Below are 20,658 nucleotides of genomic sequence, written 5' to 3' on the forward strand. Positions count from 1 at the left end.
CTTTGGGACCTGTTTGTTTCATCACATCCCCTAAAATTTGCCACTATTGAAGCATACCAATGAATTTCAATTGGACATACCTTAAAATCTTTTAATCTTTGAAGAAATAAAGAAACTGCACTAGAAGTGATACCGGCATATTTGGAAGGTATTATTTAGATATTTTCAGGTCTTGGACCCAGTGGAATGCTGAGAAATATGAATGTTTAAAACTCGTAACTGTGTTTCTGATAATGCTGTTCACTCAAGCAGCATACAACTTCAACTGGCACTTGGGAATTGGCCATTTTATTACAACCTAACTTTATTTGGGTACACTATGCACAAATCGCGCTGTACAAAACAGTAGAGTCCATCAGGCGCACACATACACATACATACAGTAGAGTTGCTGCGAAGGTCCTTCGCTGGAATCATACTGATTTCACAATACACAGAGACAAGGCACCATTAGAGGCCTGATGCGACGCTGACCTCAGCAACGCATTGTTATAATAGTTTGTACTAGCACGAAGGCCCGACATATGTTGGAAGAACTCTTCCTTTTCCACTTGAACTGTGAAGTGCTGCATGCCCAGTTCCTTGAACAGGGATGAAACCTGCAGAAAATGTGTTACATATATGAGCTTTTGTAATTGAAAGGCTGTGAGCCTTGAACTGGCTGCAAGAGCTGCGACAGAAAATGCAAGTCTTACCCAGCACATATTTTCCCAGAAGATTACAAGCACGCAATAAGCAGAGGTATGCAAAAATCAATTCTTAGCTGCAGAGTTAATAAGAATAATGTTAATTGGTTGTGAATTGAACTGAATAGTTTTAAATAGTTTGGAAAACAACAGACATACTAGTTGAAATTAAAAAAAAAGGTTTCTTCACAAAACAAAGTGATGAAAGGAAAAGAGATATAGTGGACAAATTTTATCTCGCTCACTATCATCACAATTTATTACACCTAAAAGGCCTACCAGGCATGAAATAAGGGCGGAGGAGAGGGAATCATGCATTGGTAATATGTAGTAACACGCTTTATTTTGCTGACTATTAACTTGGATACAATTCACTTAACATAACTGTGTTCAGTGAAAAAAGTTTAATATAAAAGTCTGACTTAATGCTTACATGACAAATAAGCTTATTGAATACTTTCATGAAGTAATGTAAGGAGGCCAGTTATCTCTTTACTGGTGTAGTAGCATCGAAGGTTGCTAACTGAGGGGCGTGGCTCATTAAATGGATGCGGATGAACTGTGGCAGCCTGAGCTACAGCGTAATCAGGACCAACCTTTCCAAGCTCTCTCGTGACGCAGTTTGAACACACCCTGATGCTGCAGAATGCTGCAGCAAATGTAGCATTATCAACGAGATGTAGCCTGGTTAGCCCTTGTGTATCGGTTTCGCAGCAATGCAAGCACTAAGAAATTTTAAATGTGGTAGTTCGGAAATCACGTTATCCGGGAACATATTAACCGGGAAAAAAATAGTGTAACTCCAAGGGACATCTTTAACACCCACGATTTTGAGCACATGTGCTGAAAACATATCAATGAGGTTTTACTGTACTATTTGCAAACTATTTCAAATATTTGCACAGCCCGAATCCAATAGGCTGTAGGCTGTCTGTGAAAAACCTCAAGCCACTGATATTTAACAAGCAGTCTCTATGTTGTATTGCGCACTTGTTGGTTTAACTGTGCACCTTAATACTGAGGAGCTGAGTTCTGATGCAGTTCATTAGCCATGTGGATATGCTTGTGAAATTTCCCACAGTGGCTGCAACAATCTCCACAATAGCCAAGTTTCCTGAGTCTGAAAGTGTGCTAGGTGACAAATGTAATAAATTAATCACCGGTGCTAGGTTCCATCACCACAGTGCTAGAGACTGGATTTGGCTTTTTTAAAAAAACATGATGGAGGTTTGTAGGAGCATTTTACAGGATGCCGCCTGCCTAATGCGACATCAAAAGCAAGTGCAAGTACCGGTCTAGAGCAGTTACTCGGCTAGACTGTACATGTCATTTGTACAGCACTGCGCTTCAACAAAACAGTGGTCTTGGATGAACTCTGCTACACTACTGCAGTGAAAGCTACAAGATAAAAGTAATACTAGTATTTAGGCAGATTATTTACTACCTGACTAAGCACTTTCTGGGAGTTGGCTTCCTTGGCGATCTGGACGTGGAGGGACCCAGCCAGCACATCACTAGTGTGGTACCAGAAATGCTCATTTCGATATGACAGCACGCCTTCTATTTTCAAGACCTGGGGAATAAAAAATGCACACAAACTCTCAGAGTTTGTCAACTACCTTCAGAAGGGCACCACAGGTGCAAAGAGCAGAATTAAGTTACAGAGTCGACATCGAGTGTCAACTTATTCCACCCTTCCTGTTCAGCACAGCAAGCAAGGACCAATGTGCTCCGAACCAGTTTTGAACTACCTTTATAAGACACAAGCCTGTAATGGTTAATTACGATGATCATCAAATGTGAGCAAGCAACATAGAGAGCACCACAGTAAAGGTATATAAAACAGGACAATTAGCAGGACAAGGTAAAAATAATAGAAATCAGAGGAAAACATAAAAATTACTGAAAAAAATAAAAGCATTACAGCTAAACATTGCTAGCAGGCTAAAGGTAACAGTAAACATTGGTTGAAGGCAGATGCTGAAAAGGCAAAAATAAGGCTCCAACTCTACTGATTTTGCTCACAACATACTTTCACTATGAGCACACAATTTTCCCCAAACCTGCACGCATTGGGAATTGCACATTATACAGGATTGAAATGGTGAAAATGACATTAAAATCAGGCTAGAACAGACATTACATATGGTCCAACTCACCACTGAAGCAATTAAACAAAAACATGTTTGCTCTCCAAACAAAATGCACGTAAGCTCCTGTCACAGCAGATTATTTTAAATCAGAATAAAGGTAAATACCTTATTTACTCGCGTAATGAACGCCCCCCACTTTTGTCGGTCAGAATTTATTATTTTTTTTTCAGCCTTTAGCTTTTTGTAGCTGGCTACTCAGTTTTCGCACCGTCCGCAGCGCACAGACCTTGGCAGCACGCCAAGATGCTGCTAGCCGCGATAACATCACTTGTTTGTTTATCTTTTGAGGAGAGCTCCTGCCAGAAGAGGGGGGATCGCACCACAGCGCACTCCTTGACAGCGCGCCCCAAGATGCTGCCCGCCACCAATAACACCACCACTTGTTTATCTTTTGAGGAGAGCTCCTGCAGAGGGGTGAAGGGAAGGGGGTACAGGTGAGCGCGAGAGCTTTGGTGGGGCGCCTGACCTTCAGGGCTGGTGTTCAGCCGCATGCTCATGTTATCCTGACGCGAATGCGGTAGCCTGGCGCTTCTGGCTACCGCAAAATTGCCCATTTTGCCTGGGCTACCGCAAAATTGCCCGATCGCATCAGAGTGAACGATGCTAAGCACCAGCAGCCCGAACGCATCTGATCACGCACGTTTAATGATGACGGAAGGACGGACGGAGGTATGATATGAAATATTGACACTTCAAAAAAAATCTGTTGAAAATTTTTTTTTCTGCATAATGAACCCTTCCCGCAAACTGATGTCAACTTTTCTGGAAAAAAAGTGGGTTCATTACGCGAGTAAATACGGTATATACGCGCATAAAGTTCAAAATAGTGCTCCGCATGCAAAGCTAGCCAGCAAGAGACATCAAGAAAATTTCTACAACGGCTTTGTAACAACAGCTACCAGTGCGTGTCAGCTCTTGTCAGGCCTGTTTGCCTACTTCCTTTGCTAACTCAAGGCACCAATCACAGTCAGGAGTAATACGTGGCAGATGGTCCCAAATAACCAATTGCTACAGCTACAGCGTGAAGCAAGCTAGGCCTAGCAAGCCCAGTGAATGGCATGCTGCAACATGTGAGCATCTGCAGCATTCCCTCTGCTAAATGAAAGTGTAGCTTTGGTGACCCTCTGTGGGCTCATGTGGCCACAATCCTCTATCTAAAACCTATCCAGTGTGTGAAGGCCAAGGCAGCCCAAGCGGCCAGTTTAACCAGAGTGCTTTAAACATTTTCCAAGCACAACGATCAGAGGTCCAGCAAGAGACGGATTTTGAGTTTAAATTGGAGGCTGGCATCTATTTCAATGAGTTTGACTATCAGGACTCATGCTCAATGTGTAGCATGACATCAAAACACACGCTGCTTCTTCCCTACCTTGCCAAGAACCGATGACAGCCTCTTGCCTTCAATTTGACAGGGCGTCCTGAGCACCAAGATCATGGAGGAATGCTTGAGTAGAGGAAGCACGCTCACAAAGATCAGCACAGCAATAAACACAGAGCACAGGGGGTCTGCCACAAGCAGTCCAAATTGGTCAATCAGTAAGGATGACACAATCACACCAACACTGCCTAATGTGTCTGCCAGGATGTGGAGGAACACACCTGAAGAGAGAGAGAGAAACAATGTGTGGATATCAGGCACACGGCTCTTGTACTCTTGGCTTTTGCATGCAAGCTGATCTGCTCTGCATTATAAGTGTGCGCACGTTTAACGCAGAGCACAGCAAGTGTGTTAGATCTAGCAAAGACCTTCAAAAAAAAAAAAGCTTCCAGATCCTCACCCTTCTCCCAAACGTTATAAAAGCATTAAAAAATTAATGCTATGGAAGAAAAGTTCAGATTGAAAAAAGAAAAATTCTGGCACATACTTTACATTATTTGCAATTTCAGCAAACATCAAACGGAGATCTTGCTTTGTTGCTCAGCTCAAAGCATGAGCAGAGCATGTGCTTGAAACTGGGACAATACAGCCAATGTGAGAGAATTGCAAATGGGGTTTAATGTTCTGAAACGACATGTCGGCTATGAGGGATGCCATAGTGAAGGGCTGCAGATTAATTTAGACTGCTTGGGGTCCTTTAGCAAGTTCAATGCGTTATGAGTCCCTGATGGGTAACATTGTGTATTTCTGCTGTGCAGCACTAATACTGAGTGGCGTTATGAAGCTGTGGGACAGCTCACACTTTTCAAAGGTCCTGTAAAAAACAGACATGCCAGGTTGGTATTGCCATCTGCTGTCAGTTCAAATAGTTGACTTGCTTAACATTCATTGGAGGATCACACCGCACCGAAGAAAATCTAAGGGTCGCCCACCGGAGGGCCACAACGTACAGGGATTAGGGCCCCGAAAATTACTGCCACACTGAACGTGTTAGTGTGCGTTAGCATCGCACAGCAGGAGTGTGTCTCTATTTCACGCCCATCAAAATATGGCCGCCGCAGCCGGGATCGAATCTGCGACCTTGCGGTCGACAGCTAAATGCCAAAGCAACTGAGCCATTGTGGAAAGTTCAATGTAGGAGAATGCTACTATGTATTAGTATATAAATACCTTCCATGGTTCCTCCCAAGTGCCATTATGAAGTTCATAAGGCATGGCATGCAATGACAGCCAATGCTTTATGCATTGCAAACGGTTGCCTGAACTCAAGCTAATTTGTAGACATGAAAATTTCAAACTTCCATGACCCAACACTGCTCACCTTGCAGATTTGCATTGGCAGCTGTGTGACTGTGTCCATGATTGTGCGCATGACTGTGGCTGTGATGGCTGTGGCCGTGGCCGGCCCCATGGCTGTGCGAATGAGTATGACGAAAAGCGAAGATTCCTACAAGGTTCACAAGGAGGCCGATGACGGAGACAGTCTGGAAAACAAAATTCCCGATGCAGTTTCTTCCTTTTGACTAACAAAAAATGCATATTAGCCATTGTCACAGAAATGCCGGACATCCCTTCTGCATATACATGGGCGCCAAAATTCGTTGAGTGACTATGATAGTCACTATGGTCCCTGATTGTAAGCAGGCCATATTCACTATGTGGCTGCAGGACTTTTAAGAAACAATTGCTCTGACAGCAAGGCTATGTGCAAGCAACATGCATATAAACAATGGTCATGTATTTAATGTTTCATATTACATAGAATAACATTTTATTAAAAACATTCATGGCCGTTTACATTGAGATAAGCTCTTAACAAGAAAGCTTCAACACTGTAGATGCAGCAGATTCTCGGCGACATGACTATGGTTGACCCGACTTTCACGGTGATATGAATTTTAAAAATGTCTCGGCCATAGTGCATCGTATACATTACATTACGGTTCGGGATGAAGTGAACAGTTTCTCATGCCGTGGCAGATGATATGAACTTGTGAACCGCTGGGCACAAGGCAGCGGGCGCCTGACGATGATGATGCCATTCAAAAAGAGACTACTTGGCAATATATTGAGAGAAGAAAAAGGTCTAATGGAGCACTGTACACTTTTTTGGCCGAAAACAACCATGCCAAAAAAAAAAAAAAATATACCATAAGTGAACCCCCTAGTGCCAAGCAGTGCCCGGTCAGATGGTAGGCAGCAGGCTTTGCCGTACTGCACAGGTGGTTGCACAGCTGAAGTGCATTTTGTACAATGTGCAGAAATTGGAATGTCTCAAACATTCTCTTGTGCCACTACGGATGATACAAACGCGGGAGCCATAATCAAGCCAGCAAGCACTAAGCGGTACCCCCGCTAGTCATGCAGTGTGCACCGTGAGCACTGACATGTGGTGTGCACATTGCCGACGCTGCGATCGCCAGTGATGCAATATGCATTGTGAGCACTGAGCAGTGGTCTGTGGCCCCCACAAGTCGACGCTGCGATTGCCAGTTAGGCAGTATGCACAATGAGCACTGAGTGATGGCATGCAGCTGTTAATAAATTGTATGTAATTGTTGTGTGCTGTTGGGAACAGATTTGTTCCATTTCTCTCTTCAAAAAGCAGATTTTGCTCTTTTTTTTTTACAACACGGATACATTTTGTAACCCTTTGAGATTTGTATCATTGAGATTTTAATGTAAAATGCAAAAGGCCTTTGTCCAGCAGTGGGCATAGCTGCGCTGATGATGAGAATGAATATCATCATCATGAAGAAAATGTTTTCTGTTGTACTACTTACTGTTCCAGCTGTACCTGGTTATCACTTTTTTTGCATCACTGCATTTGGCTTTACCGACTTTTTATATTTTAAGTTATTGCATTCAAATGTTATTATTACTGTCTTTTACTTCTTTCTTGGATCAACTTCATGCTCCTTTCGTATAAATGCCTTGTACCACGTCTGTTGTACCTTTAGTAAGATTTCTAATTTTTATGCACTCCTTTTCTGTTATGCCAACCTCACCCAATACTCTTCGGGGCCTGTGCGGCACAAATAAACAAACAAATAAATAAACAAACGAATATGTGCCAGAAAGTAATTAAAGGTAGCGGACTAGGTAGCATACCAGCAGACGCTCTGTCTTGACTTGTGGAGGGTCAAACAGCCTAGTGACAGCTTCACTGAAGACCATGAAGGCAATGACAACAAGAAAGAGGCCATTCATGAAACCTGACAGAACCTCCACGCGGCCATATCTGAAAGTGTAAATTGAAAACATATTAAAACACCACTTGGACCCAAATGTTTGCAAGAAACATTAGTGCTAAAATTGGCAACATAAGGCACATCAGGTCAGCCTCAATACAAGTGCTTTACAGGCAAGAGTCATGAAAATGAAGCCAATTAGTGACACAAGACAACAGTCTTCTTTTCTTTCTCCAGCAAAGCTGAGAAGACTGCATTTACTGTGACTCCGGGTTGCCACTGGCAGCACATAGCACTGTGTGTGTTGAAGCTATTCTATTTGCTCATTTTAAGCAAGCTCTGATGCCCGCAGGCATGGAAGCGACTCAATTATAGAGACTGCCTGTAAAAAAGATGGGCGAGGGCGGCAAAAAGTGGGTGATCCACGGTGCAAGCTTTCACGCCCGTGCAACATTGCAGATCCTAAGGCTGTGTTTGGCAGGGATGAAGCTTAAAAGTGAGGCTCAGTTTGACTCAGGGCACCATGAGCTTAAAGGCCTGTGTAGTTTACTTGCGATCGTGTAATCGTAAACACATACCTGTCCGGCAAATTCTGAGCTTGAATGAGGTGAGAAGAATAAATGCTTTGTGGAGTGGTACTGTATGGCATGACATGGACAAGGCCCATTTCAAGCATGCAGCTAGCACCATCTACAGTTGGTCCCGGATATATCGAACTCGAATATTTCGAATTATATTGGATATACCGAACACATAAATTATCGCCTTGAAAATCCTGCGTAAAAGTCACGCAGTATATCGAGCTACCATTCGCAGGTCAATCACTATATTGCGCACCACACTCCTGCATGTGGTGCTTCGCCTAATGGTGCTCTTTGATCACTTTCTGAGTAGAGACGTGTCAGCTGTGTGGCCTTGGGCACCTGCTACAAAGCTAGCATTATGAAACAGTGTGAGGAGACAAACGTGGGGTGCGCTTGCGGGTAGTCTTTGGTCACTTGTACTCAATTTTGGTGCCATATTCTATCATGCGGTGAAGCCAATCTAACTAACTAAAGACTAACCATAGCCCTCGCATAGCATGCTTCACTCGCTTCACTGCCGAAGACATTGCAGCAACTAGCTGAAGTTTAATTTTAATAAGCAATTATTCTATTTATAGTGCACTGGTATCTTATGATAGGGAGTGGCTAGTTCCAAAACACATCCACTGTGACATAGATGCAAAGGGGGTTAGGCCCGGCAACACCAAATGCTCTGCCGACACACTGATGGGCAGCATGTCGCTGCAACAAGTGTTTCACTAGGGTGAGTGCAATCTGTTCTTGCTAGGTTATAAATAAGCTTATCTACTGCCATTTTGTACATATAAAATTATTGATACATATTGAGTTATGAACATAACAGCACTAAGGCTCCCTCCTGTTCAGCAGAAAATCCAGTGCCGTGGGTGGTGGCGGTGTTAATGAGTGGAAAAGGTGGCCCACCTGCCATCTCAGTCACATGACCTTTTGACTTTATCACAATCTGCCCACAGCGGCAAGTGGCAACCTGCTCATCAGATTATGAGCAAACTGCCCACCATAGCAGGTGGCAGTTAAATTAATGATTCATTGCGAGAGGTTGCTCGGGAAGAGTGACCTGGGTCTCACAAGTCCCACTGGCGGTTGTGTTTGAAACAGCCGCCTGCCGGGGAAGTGGCACATCGCTTAAATGCTGCAACACTGTGCCAGGAATGGTATGAGGACTGCACGCAATCTATGGATGTAAAGTAGAGAATGGCCAATTCCGCGTACATGGGCACGCAAGATGAACCTAGGTGACAGAGAAGGAGCATTAAGTAGGTGGGATCTCTCTATCTCATTGTACTTTTAGGGGCAGGTTAAGCGTTATGTGATGAAGAAAGAGAAAACAGCATCCGTAATTGCGAAGCGGTGCACAAAGAACACCAGCAGGCCACTGAAGCAACCTATTAACAACTGTCAAACCCCTAAAGCAGAGCTTAAGTGCCTCTTCAAGTTTTTCTTTGCAATCTCCTTCGAGTTCGATATACTTTGGTTTGACTGTACAACCCATCCCAGAGACTGCCATGCAAGCACTGAAAATCATTTCATGCTTACATCTCCTCTACCTGACGAGAAAGACTGCGATTTCTACATCCCATTTGGATGGAAAAGCATTTTATGAGCATCGATCCTTCCACAACAGTAAGAGGGTGTTCACATTTAGAGCTTAACACGAGGCCGAAAGGTGTGGGGAGGAAAGCAGACAAAACCACTGAGTGAGTGCCAAGAAATCCTCACCCAAAAGGGAAAGTCCGCGTAGCACTGCGCCTTGCCAGCAGGGCAGCAGCGAGACCCATAACTAGAGCAGAGCAGTCAAAAAGCATGTGGAATCCATCTGAGATGAGACCTAGAGAGTTTGTCCACATGCCATAGAGCAGCTCAACACCTGTGAACATCTAGAATGAGATGGAAACATAAGAAAAAAAAAAGAAAAAAAATGCAGTTAATAAAACGCAATGGCAAAAGATAGGGGCACACAGATAAATGACATGCACCAGCCCCGCACACTTGAGATGACTTTGCACAACAGTCACCTTAAATTATCAGGAGACGAAAGATGACATACAGCGTATGTATGTATACTCCGTTTCATATATTCAAGCGTACCACCGCCAAAGCTAGCACTCTTGTTTGTGCTGCCTACATCCGCTATCAAAAAGTAGCACATTCTTTTTGATGAGTGAAAAATAGTAAATGTTTTGTATGCAGGCTTGTTACATGGTACGTTTGTCGCGAACTTGATTAAATATGCTCTTACTGCTGATGACACGTTACCGCTTTCTCATGCCTACACCACCCGACCACAAACCAAGCCATGGAGTAACATGCCTCCCTTTATTCTTTCTTGCGGACTACTTCCGTACCTTTCACAGCATTGCATCTGACGTATGATATGGAGTATAGACGAGAACAGTGCATTGCAATAATCACTACATGCTCTGTGTCTGCTTACTCCAAGTGTAAAGCAACTATCTTTTGACTGGAGTTCGATTAGCGGAGGTATAAAATGTAGCCTCACATATAAAAATTGAGCTAGCACCTTGCTGTAGCCTCAGCATGAATGGCAAGACTTAAAAAAGCTAATGTTCTGCTATATACTACCATTTGCAGCTATCTTTTAGTTTTTTTTTACAAAGAGAGATTTCTTTCACATTGATTTCCACTCTAGGGCATATTGTGTTGCTGAGAGAGAGGTTCCATGTGCACAGGGCATTCTAATAACACTATGGAAGTTCATGCAAAGAAATGTGGAGTGTACTAGGTTACAGCTGCAGTATTAAATGAAAGTAAATTAGTATGCAAAAAACAAATATCTGTGAACATAGGGATGCAAAGCAAAAGAACTATAAAAGTTCTATAAAAATGCAGAGGATGCCAAGTTATGCCAGACAGCATGAGCAACCAGCGGACAATATTATGTTGCTGCGTATTCATTTCTTTATGCCTCTAAGTTTCTGAGCTTCTAAGTTGTGTTTTCATTCACTCTAACTTTAGTTCTACTACATCTAAAGATGTGGGCCCCATTGCTAGAGCATTTAGTAAGTGCACCGAAGTACCAATTAATTATTTTAATTGACCAATCCAGTAATTAATTCATCAATCTGACTGGCTTACAGATGTGTGAATTAATGCACTAATTGAATTAATTCAATAGGTCCATTGATTAAGCAGTTTGGCAACAAAATTGAATGTATTTGAAATCATTGCTTATATAAGTATTTCCTTAAAGGGGCCCCGAAACACATTTTCAGTGCATTGTTTTGCCTGTTGGTTTCATAGAATGAGTTATAGTGATGCTATTAGCATCAGTCGTACCGCGTATACTAAGGTTTTTAATATTTTAATTAGCTCGCAAAAACAAATCCGTGATGCTGACGGTGTCACCATAAAGTGGCGGTTTTTAGCAGTGGATATGACATCACTTGGTGCAAGCTTGATGATTGGACAAAGAGTAAATATATTGCAAATTGTGTTAATAACTAGAAATACGTTTTGTCAAGTTCGTGTGTTTTATATCACATTAACAAAACCAACTTGTTTGCCCTAGATAAAAGCACTGTAAATAAAGTAATACAAAAATACACCAACAGAGGCTCTGGCTACTTTTTGCATCGAAGGACTTTGCGCCTCTCTGTAAACACCCTACGATCTAGCACTCATCACTTATGGCTACTCTCTATTCTCTATGTATCCGAGAGTGGCTTTGCGAAATCGATCCGATCGAGCCATTGCACTCTATAAGCGTTCGTTTCGGTTCCAAGGAAGGAAGCGTTCGTTTCACATTTAGCAGGCAGTGCGCATAGTCAGCTTGTGGAGGATCACCGGGCGGCGGCGCCAGATGGCGCCACGTTCCCGTCAACAGCGCGCGGTCCTTGCTCGTCGTGACCAACCAGCGTGCTAGGAGCGAAAAGAGATGGTTGGTGCTAAGCAGTAGCGGTACGCGCTATGCTAAATGTGTCTGATATTTTGCGCAGGCTGTCACACCGTCGCAATATCTTGCGCTCGAGTTCGGATCCATAAGTAAGGGAACGTCACAGATCAGTGTTCTCTTCTGCGCCGTCAACGTGACGGTGAAGCACCAATGGGTCAGCTGGGCGTTCACATGGTTGCTGTAACCATGCAAACGACGCTGCCAGCCTTGGCATGAACGAGTTACGGAGAACAGGCAACCATGGAGTACAAACTTCCGCCACGTGCTCAGATAGGCTGTTTTGATTGGTCTCTCCGAGTGTCGTCACAGGGAGAGTGAAATGGGAATGGGAAGCTGCACGAAAATCGAGTTGAGGGCAGCATTTTGTTCACTTGTATTTTGAAACTTCTTCATTGAATAACTCCCATTCCTATGCATCCATTCTCGTAATTCTTTTTGAGTCAGCATCTGTTTGACATAAAGAATCCGTCTGAAGTGTAATCGGCATCCGTTCAAGCGGCGTTTCGCAGCCCCTTTAATGAACTAATTCAACAATTCAATTAAATTACCAATCAATTTGGAACTAATGGACCAATTCAAGTAATTAACTATACATACAATTCACCCAATTAATTAATGACCCATTCAATTATTCATTCTGGCAAATTAATCATTCATTCATTCATGCTAATCATATAAATATTTAACCAACTAGTCTATTAATTACCCCTATAAACGATGATTTGTACGAACACGCTCTGATGACAGGTCCTGTCCATACCACTCACGAGACAAGAAGTGCTTTCGCATTAGTAAGGTTAGCAAGAAGCAAAAACTGAAGCCCACCAGATTGATGCAGAGGAAGTAGAATATCCGCCTTGAATCAGACTCCTTCATTATCTGCGTCAGGCCCGACCTGAGCACGGACAGCACAGAGTAGCCTGATCCCAGGTGAAACGCATCTCCATTGAAGTGGTAGAGAGGGTCACCGCCACTGGAGTAGCCCACCAGGGTACCCTTGGTGCCTTTCATATCAGGTGCACTCAAAATCAAAGTGGCTGTTGAGAAACCAAAGCATGGAATTGGTTTCCTGACGATATGTGGGTAGTTACAGAGTACACAACATACAAGCATGAAGACTGCATAACGAATAGGTGAATACCTGCTACTATGATTTTATAAGATTAAATATTATTCAAACTGAACAATAGGATAGGTGCTTTTTCATGATGGCTAACATATTTAATGCACAGTGCCTTACAGGTAAGCTTTGATCTGGTCACTCCATCTATAACAGACACCGCAGCAGAGGAATGGGTTTCTTTAGCAGCCAGTGAACTAATTTGGAGGAAGTTTGCTGTATTCAAAAGGTCTCTTAACTGACAAAAGCATAATATTGAGTTAGGTCTTCAATTTTTGATAACAAATCACTTAAAACTGCAGAAGCTGAAAATATTGAAATTTCCATTTCTACAAGCTCTGCAGCACCATAATAGAATCAAATTTACCAGAATGCTAAAAACGTCACCAGCTAAGCCATTCAATGCAGCAAAAACTGTTCAGGAATAAGATGGCTTGAGATAAAATACTAAGTTTACTTATTTAATTGCACACAGTATGTGCTTTCACAGTATTTTGTCAGCCAACATCGAGACCATAAATGGTTTTACAATTAGATATAGCTAATGCGCCACAAGTTTGTCAGCTACTGATTGAAGGTCACCCTTTTTGTTCCGTAATATATCAGAGTAAAAAATCTCAGAGTATCAGGAAGCAGAGTTACAAAGCGATAGTTCCTAAACCCAGTACACCAATCATGAAACACGAGGCAACTAGTACTCACTGCTAAGTATCTCATGCATTCTTTTTCTCGTGAAGATTCAACCGATTGGCCCCCCCGTAGTTCTTTACTTGCCACCAATTTTAAGAAATGCCCTGTGGTCATCTGTGAAGCACTCACCAAATATAAACATGACCCATGCGAAGATGAGGCCACCCGAGAGAGAATGCTGCCCCGAGGCCAAACTTGTCCATGAGCTGCCTGCTTGTATGCTCATGCCCCAAGAGCAGGCCAGAAACAGGGAAGCCACGAACACTGTTAGTGAACCCAGTCTGGCTGTGATGCAGGAGTCGAGACGAAGGGTGCACACAGATTCGACGTAATAGTCCAGCACAAAGATGGCCAGACCGGAAAAGAACAGGGGCAACAGAAAAAAGGGCATCTGCGAAAATTCTTCCTTCTGCAACAGACCAGGGGAAATGCACAGAAAGGCATCAAACTCAGGTGACGACTAGTAAAGTATCTTCAGTAATACGTCTTCACCACAAAAATGAACAATGCTTCTCTAACCTACTGTTTTTTCTACCTCATAAATGCACAGAAAGGTCACAGTACTGCTATGAAACCAGAACTTTATGCAATGCAAGAAAGCATAGCACTTAACCTTAAGAAATCTGGTGAGGTGCATCGTTGGGCTAGCTTGTACACATGCAGTCGCCGACCGATTTTTTCAGACTCGAAGGGACCCGAAAAATGGCCCGAATAATCGAACAGTCCGAAAAATCCGTGAAGTACAAAAAAATCACTTTATTGAGATGAAATCGGCTTAAAAATGTCACTGATTTTACCTTGCGACACATTTCGCTTGCTGGCGACGATTTGCGCCTGTATTTGTGCCAAAGTTGTGCTTTCACTGTACACGCTAGACAACAAGGTCACCGCGTTTAGTTGGAATGCTTCTCACGCTTCTTTGACGGACCCGGCGGGCAATGTTGTCCACAACCCGAGTACGCACAACACCGCTCGTCAAACACACGCAAAGATAAGTCACTTTTCGTTCAAAGCGGCGGAACAACTTTTCGTTCAAAGCGGCGGAACCGCCGGACGCAATCACAAAACGGCGAACGGATGTAACTTCGTGAAGACCGAGCGCCACTCGGTCAACGCGGTCGGAGAAACCCAAGTGACGAAATGGCGAATGGCGAACGTATGACACCCGCCGCGGTGGCTCGGTGGTTAGGGCGCTCGGCTACTGATCCGGTGTACCCGGGTTGGAACCCGACCGCGGTGGTCACATTTCGATGGACGCAAAGGCGCCCGTGTGCTGTGCGATGTCAGTGCACGTTAAGGATCCCCGGGTGGTCGAAATTATTCCGGAGCCCTCCATTACGGCACCTCTTTCTTCTTTTCTTCCCTTAGTCCCTCCTTTATCCCTTCCCGCCGAGATTTCCTTCCCCCAACAACCAATTTTAAATGTATAGGACAAGCGATAACTGCCCGCGACAGCGACAAAAGCAAGTTGACGGCGATGACAATCCGGCTGCCACCTCGAAGTGTCAGAGATTGCAGGGACCTCTACTGGCAACAATTAGGTATCGAAAGTATGTCAAGCCGATCTAACTGCAGCGTAAATCCACCTCAATACAAGATGCCGCCTTTTGCGCCGGCGTAAAGCCGATAAGATGGCCGATTTTAGCCCGCAGGCGACTGAAATTAGTCTGAAAAATCGAACTTTCGGACTTTTGAAGTCCAAAATATCCGTCGCGAATATGTATGCGCATCAATTGGGTGACTGACAGTGCCTCATCGAGGTCTGAAATATCCTACAAGTTCGAATTATTGGAGTCCAAATTAACCGTCGGATACTGTATAAGCTCATATCAACCAAAGAAGAGTCAGGGAGACAAGAACCATAGCAACATCCGTGTCATTTCTGTGCACTGTGTCTGCACTGTTTGATAAGCTAAATATCTGCCAATGTGAAGCTAATGCAGTGTGGTAAAGGGTTTTGCATTAACGTTACCGACGCTGGCGATGTGCAGTGTAAGGACTGAAGCACTATGCCAAAAATGGATGCACTCACCATGGGAGTTGGTACCTTCACAAAGAGCAGCAGTGGGGTTAGAAGTGCAACGGACATAATGCTCGACAGGGCGTTGAGACGCTTGGCTCCACCAATGTCGACAGCTAATGTGCGAGAGAGGGTTCTAAATCCCGCCTGAAGGCACAACGTCAACACAAGCAGCAGCACACCACCCTGAAAGGCAAAATATGTTGCTGTCACCATCTAATTAGTCTAGAGTATTACTCAAGATAATAGTTTCTCTCCAACCTGCAGGGAAAGATAACATTACAACTAAACGACAAGAGGAGGTCATCCCACCTTGTGATCTGGAAGTCCAAGGAATGAAACCAAGTAGTAGAAGATGTGGCTCAACCCATGATGCTGGTATCCTTCAGCTGAGTGTCGGTTAAGAAACGACAAAGTCTTTGCTGTTGGCATAAGCCACATGTTCAGAGTCGGTACAGGCTTCATCAAACAATGAAATGATGACATGCTTGACACAAGTTTAGCAAGATTAAAAAATGTACACATTAAAGCAGTCACACAGGATCCATGATCAGGCTTCTGCACTGAATTAACAAGATACAATGAGTGCCTTACAACAAGCCGGAAAAATAAAACATACTAAGTATTGCAATGATAGACAAAGTACAACAACAACTTGAATATAATATGGACCTTGATGATTAAGCGAGCCATGAATTCAAAAGAACTTTGAGGCACCTTTTGTTGATTCCTTGTTTTCTCAAGGAAAAAGAAGACTAACACTTCAAGCTGCCATGAAAAAAAAATATATAGTTTTCAAAGGGGAAGTTAACTTTACGATTACATCAAGAGCCTTTTATGCTGTGCAAGCTAGCAACAGCCCCAGTAGTTTTAATGTAGAGTACCTTCTGGAACCATCTGGTTATAATGCTCAGAAAATGTTTAAAGGTCCTTAAAGAGGTCACTAAGTTCCATTCTCAGTTGTCTTCCTTCAACCACAGGTGTCAAGCCCTACACTAAATCTCTACCCGATGAAAAAGTTCAACTGCGTTTGCATTTGAAGTTGCACTTGATTATGGAGTGAAATTATGAATGCAACATGAGGATACGGTGTTCTGTTGGCAAGGCTTCTTTGTCGTCAAAGTCGAGAAACAGCAGTGACAGCACGGCCAGTATAAAACAAACTGCTCCTCTGAACTGCAATGAACAAGAGAAAGGCATAATGAGCAGTCAGTGTAAAAACAGGGTTAATCTCTCACAACTATAACATCAGTGAAGTGATTCAGCACAATAGAAAAAAAAGCGTTGTGACGTTTAGTCACAACTAAATGCTTATGGATAAGGCAACTAAGAGGACACTAAAGGCAACATCACCTATCTGCCTCCAGAAACTAAAGGTCAGGGTTTCTAGACTATGCTTATTTGCTTTTATGTGTGTTTGAGTGCATTTCAATCCCGAAAAAAAAATTTTGTGCCTCAAAAGCAGTGATATCTGCCCCCCAAGCTCAAACTCCACAAAGGCCATGATTATAAAAGCTACAAAAGGGGAGCTTTAGGTGGCATTCAAGACGATGGAAGCATCCTGCATTGATGATCCTGATGGCTTAATTAATAGGATGGGCTGCTGGTTGAGCATGGCTAGGTATTCCTGTTCTCAAGTCTGGAAAACACAGAAGACAGGAACAAAAATTTGAGCAAACTGCAAGCGACATGCTCATAACGAACTGCAAGCCAAATCCTTAGGTTGGCATGAAGACTGCCAGGCATTTGAAGCCCCACTCTCAACCACACCAGCAACTGACAGCAACTGCACTAATGTTCCAACCTCATTGTAACTTAGCACAACACTAAGAGCACCAAATTGGAATGATGTGGAACCTGTCATTTGCTTTTCCAGGCATACATTTGCACATTCAGTGTGATGCCATGGAATACGAGATACTGACATAATATTCCCTCAAAAACAAAAGTTAAATAATTTTACAAGAAAAGTTTGTTCCAGCAGTGCCCTCCATCTATACATCTGCTTCTCAGGTCAGTCACATTCAGGGTATCAGGGTGTCAGGGGTGCCTTAATACCAGCAGTCAAGACATGAATCCTTTACGAAGCAATGACGGCACATCCATCTGACACGACAACCTTGCTGCTTAAGAACAGAAGTAAGCACTACCTCTATCTACTTGCTCTTCGTATGACAGCTAAAGCACGTGCTTCTAAATTTTTTGAAGACACAACAGAAATGAACTGCTTTTGCAGTTTCATTTTTTTTAGTTTAACTGCAACTATAAATTTCAGATCTTACGTTGGCATCTAGCAGTTTTACAGATATTTCAGCGTGACATGAAGTAAAATTGGCTGCATGGCACTTCATGTGTAAAAGACCTTAGTAACAAGCATGACTCCACTTACTTTGGAGTGTCCGCCAGCGCTCGTAAAGAGCGCCTTTATGCCAACTACGACCACAAGGTCCTTGTGTTGGGTGAGCAGGACTGTTCGCAGTGGCCCGCATAGGGTGAGGCCAAAGAGCTCCAAAAGAGTGAGGCAACAACTGATCACAGAATGGCGAAGGACCCGCAACCACTGCAAAACAAGCCAACATAAAGAAAAATGTAAAAAAAAAAGGGGGACGGAGTCAGAATTCTGTACACTATATTATAACATGAGAAGTTATGGAAACAAATGAAAACATAAGCTCTCAGTTATTAAAAACATAGAGCTAGAGAAAACAAGGCAGTTAATTAATTGATACCTGCTTGTGTAGGCATATGCAATAAAGCTTTCACTGCCACTACTTTGCCTCAGGGAAGAGCAGGAAGTCTCGGAGTTCTCTTTTTCGCCAAATAAATCACGGGGACAGGGCAAATGCAGTGAAAAGTTTTTCACATCTGCCTTTATTAGGCAGTTTTGAATGTACGATCAGCTTCAAATGGAAAGTGAACAAGTTAACTAAATATAACAGCTATTGGAAAGAAAATAAAAGCTGGGTCTGTTAACACTTCCACACATGGGTCTTCGCACGAAGGAAGCGAATATCAAGTGAGCTAGCAAGTTGGCTGTTCTTGTTTCAAATGTCCTGTTTACGTCGTTTTGGCTAGGAAAGAGGCCGAACCTCTTTCCTATCTTCTCAGTCTTTCTGTGTATGTCGTTTTGGCTCGTTCATTTTCTTGATGCTTACAGTACATCTCTGTGAACTATGTTTTTAGCTAGACTCACTACAGTGGCTTAGTGGATGTTGTGTTGGCTGCTGAGCACCTGTTTGTGAGCTTGATCCTGCTCTCAGCAGTTGTGTTTCGATGGAGACAATATGCAATAATGTCTGTGCACTGTGGCTTTAGTGCACGCTAAAAAAGTGCAGGTTGTTGAACTTTATCAAAACTATTTCCCTTTAGTGCGCCATAGCACAGAGTTGCTTCACCATATAAAAACCGCAATAATCAATTTTTCGCTGAATAAAGAGTCATCAATTGCTGTTAAAAAAAATGTTGTAAAAGGCAAAATAACCACCCGAATGACCCTTGATGACTGCATTCGAAAGATTTAAAATTCAATAAGAGTACTGTGCCAGTAAGGCATCTGGCCAGGCATAAAATGTTGCTGGGTACACGATGGCTGTTGATCTGGCACATAAACTGAAGTTGCTCATGCTACAATAAGACAGTAAAAAATGAACAGTAAATAAGAACTTACTTGTGAACGGCTGAGTTTTGATCCGCTTGAGAAGGGCTTTTGTATAATTACAAGAGCAGCTGAAGCCCTGTAGCAGAGAAAGCAACTGTTTAGATGCTGAGCACTGAATGCAAATATAACTGCAGCATGACGACCCATAAAACATGCTTTCAGACAACCCCACGTGCTTGCGCAACTGTGGATTGACAAGTCCCTGTGAACAAAGTTTCAGTCTTGGCTGTGAAAGTTTGTATTCGTTTATTTGTGCACGCTCATGTTCTCACAATTACATGCCATTTATAAATGCATTCCGCATTGGAATGAACTTTCCCTTTAGCCAACCTCACTCCTGAGCCTCTGCAGAAGCGCAGATTTGCTGATCTGCACCAAAGTATTCCCAAAACTCACAATGCGATTTTTTTTATCTCCACCCTTTCAGATCACTCACTGCACTCCAATATGAATCTGTTAAACAAACTGTACTTACACAAGGCGCGCGATGAAGAGGAACTGTACAACGTGGAGATAATTTAAGATATTGTAGGAGAGGAAGTATGCGTAGGCCAGAATACATTTACAGAGAACAAGGCTCGCCACGTATCCTTTGAACCTGCGCAAAAACAGTTATCGTGATCAAAGGAAAAGAAAAGTGCCGCTGCAGAGTGCCAAAGCAGGCGCTGGGCAAAGTGACATCGGCTTACCTCGGTGAGTGATATATAACTTGGGATCGCGGCTGCCCTTGGCGGCCGTAGTGGGTTGGTAACCTGTCCATGGTTAATCTATACAGCCCGGCGCATGGCACCTGCACACGAAGATGTGTCATTGCTCCCAGTGCTTCCTACGTTGTACAAAGTGATCAGCGAAGTATCTCTACGTGTGTTAAGCTATACGATGATAGAGTCATGGCATGTTCACAACGTTGGAAAAGAACCGATCGCCTGTGCAAGGAAACAAGATAAACTAAATAAATACCAGAAATCAAAGTATGCTGGGACAGCACCTTGATATGTTTAAAACAGCTGCTTTACGCTGACGAGAGCCGGCTAATCGTAAAGCACTCGACAGATGGATATCGTTTCCGTGACACCCTCGTCAACGGTAGACAATGCACTGCTCTCGTGAATAAGCACTTGCCTGAGTCTGCTTCTTGGGCTCATTCGGCAACAACTTCACTCGCGGCGAGCAGCAAACGCGCAAACCTCACGCGCATGCTTGAGGCGTTTACGAACTCAAAAATCGGATGCCGTGGCCGTCGCCATTACCATGGGACGGAACCG

The 20,658-nt window shown here is 43.3% G+C and overlaps 1 protein-coding gene across 1 annotated transcript; it reads right to left on the reverse strand.

The window, feature by feature from the left end:
• Positions 1-260: 260 nt before the first annotated feature.
• On the reverse strand, positions 261-20,654 carry LOC144125923 (proton-coupled zinc antiporter SLC30A5-like). The gene is made up of 16 exons (XM_077659739.1): positions 20,516-20,654; positions 20,083-20,183; positions 19,869-19,991; positions 19,403-19,469; positions 18,125-18,295; positions 16,824-16,911; positions 16,048-16,124; positions 15,748-15,921; positions 13,845-14,124; positions 12,731-12,942; positions 9,712-9,869; positions 7,329-7,458; positions 5,539-5,701; positions 4,209-4,438; positions 2,131-2,259; positions 261-599 (listed from the first exon to the last, which is right to left on the reverse strand). Exons 2-16 carry the CDS (start codon positions 20,151-20,153, stop codon positions 414-416), a joined length of 2,259 nt encoding a protein of 752 aa, XP_077515865.1. The 5' UTR covers positions 20,154-20,183; positions 20,516-20,654; the 3' UTR covers positions 261-413.
• Between the last annotated feature and the right edge of the window lie 4 nt (positions 20,655-20,658).

Source organism: Amblyomma americanum, chromosome 3 (assembly GCF_052857255.1).
Source record: "Amblyomma americanum isolate KBUSLIRL-KWMA chromosome 3, ASM5285725v1, whole genome shotgun sequence".
Taxonomy (NCBI): Eukaryota; Metazoa; Arthropoda; class Arachnida; order Ixodida; family Ixodidae; genus Amblyomma; species Amblyomma americanum.

Bases quoted from the DNA above. Each gene is read 5' to 3' on its own strand.
- LOC144125923 (XM_077659739.1), bottom strand. From the start codon at position 20,153: ATGGACAGGTTACCAACCCACTACGGCCGCCAAGGGCAGCCGCGATCC. The intron at 12,943-13,844 runs GTGAGTGCTTCA...GTTTCTCAACAG, and splicing joins ATGGGTCATGTTTATATTTG to CCACTTTGATTTTGAGTGCA. The intron at 7,459-9,711 runs GTGAGGATTTCT...TTACACTTTCAG, and splicing joins ACGCGGACTTTCCCTTTTGG to ATATGGCCGCGTGGAGGTTC.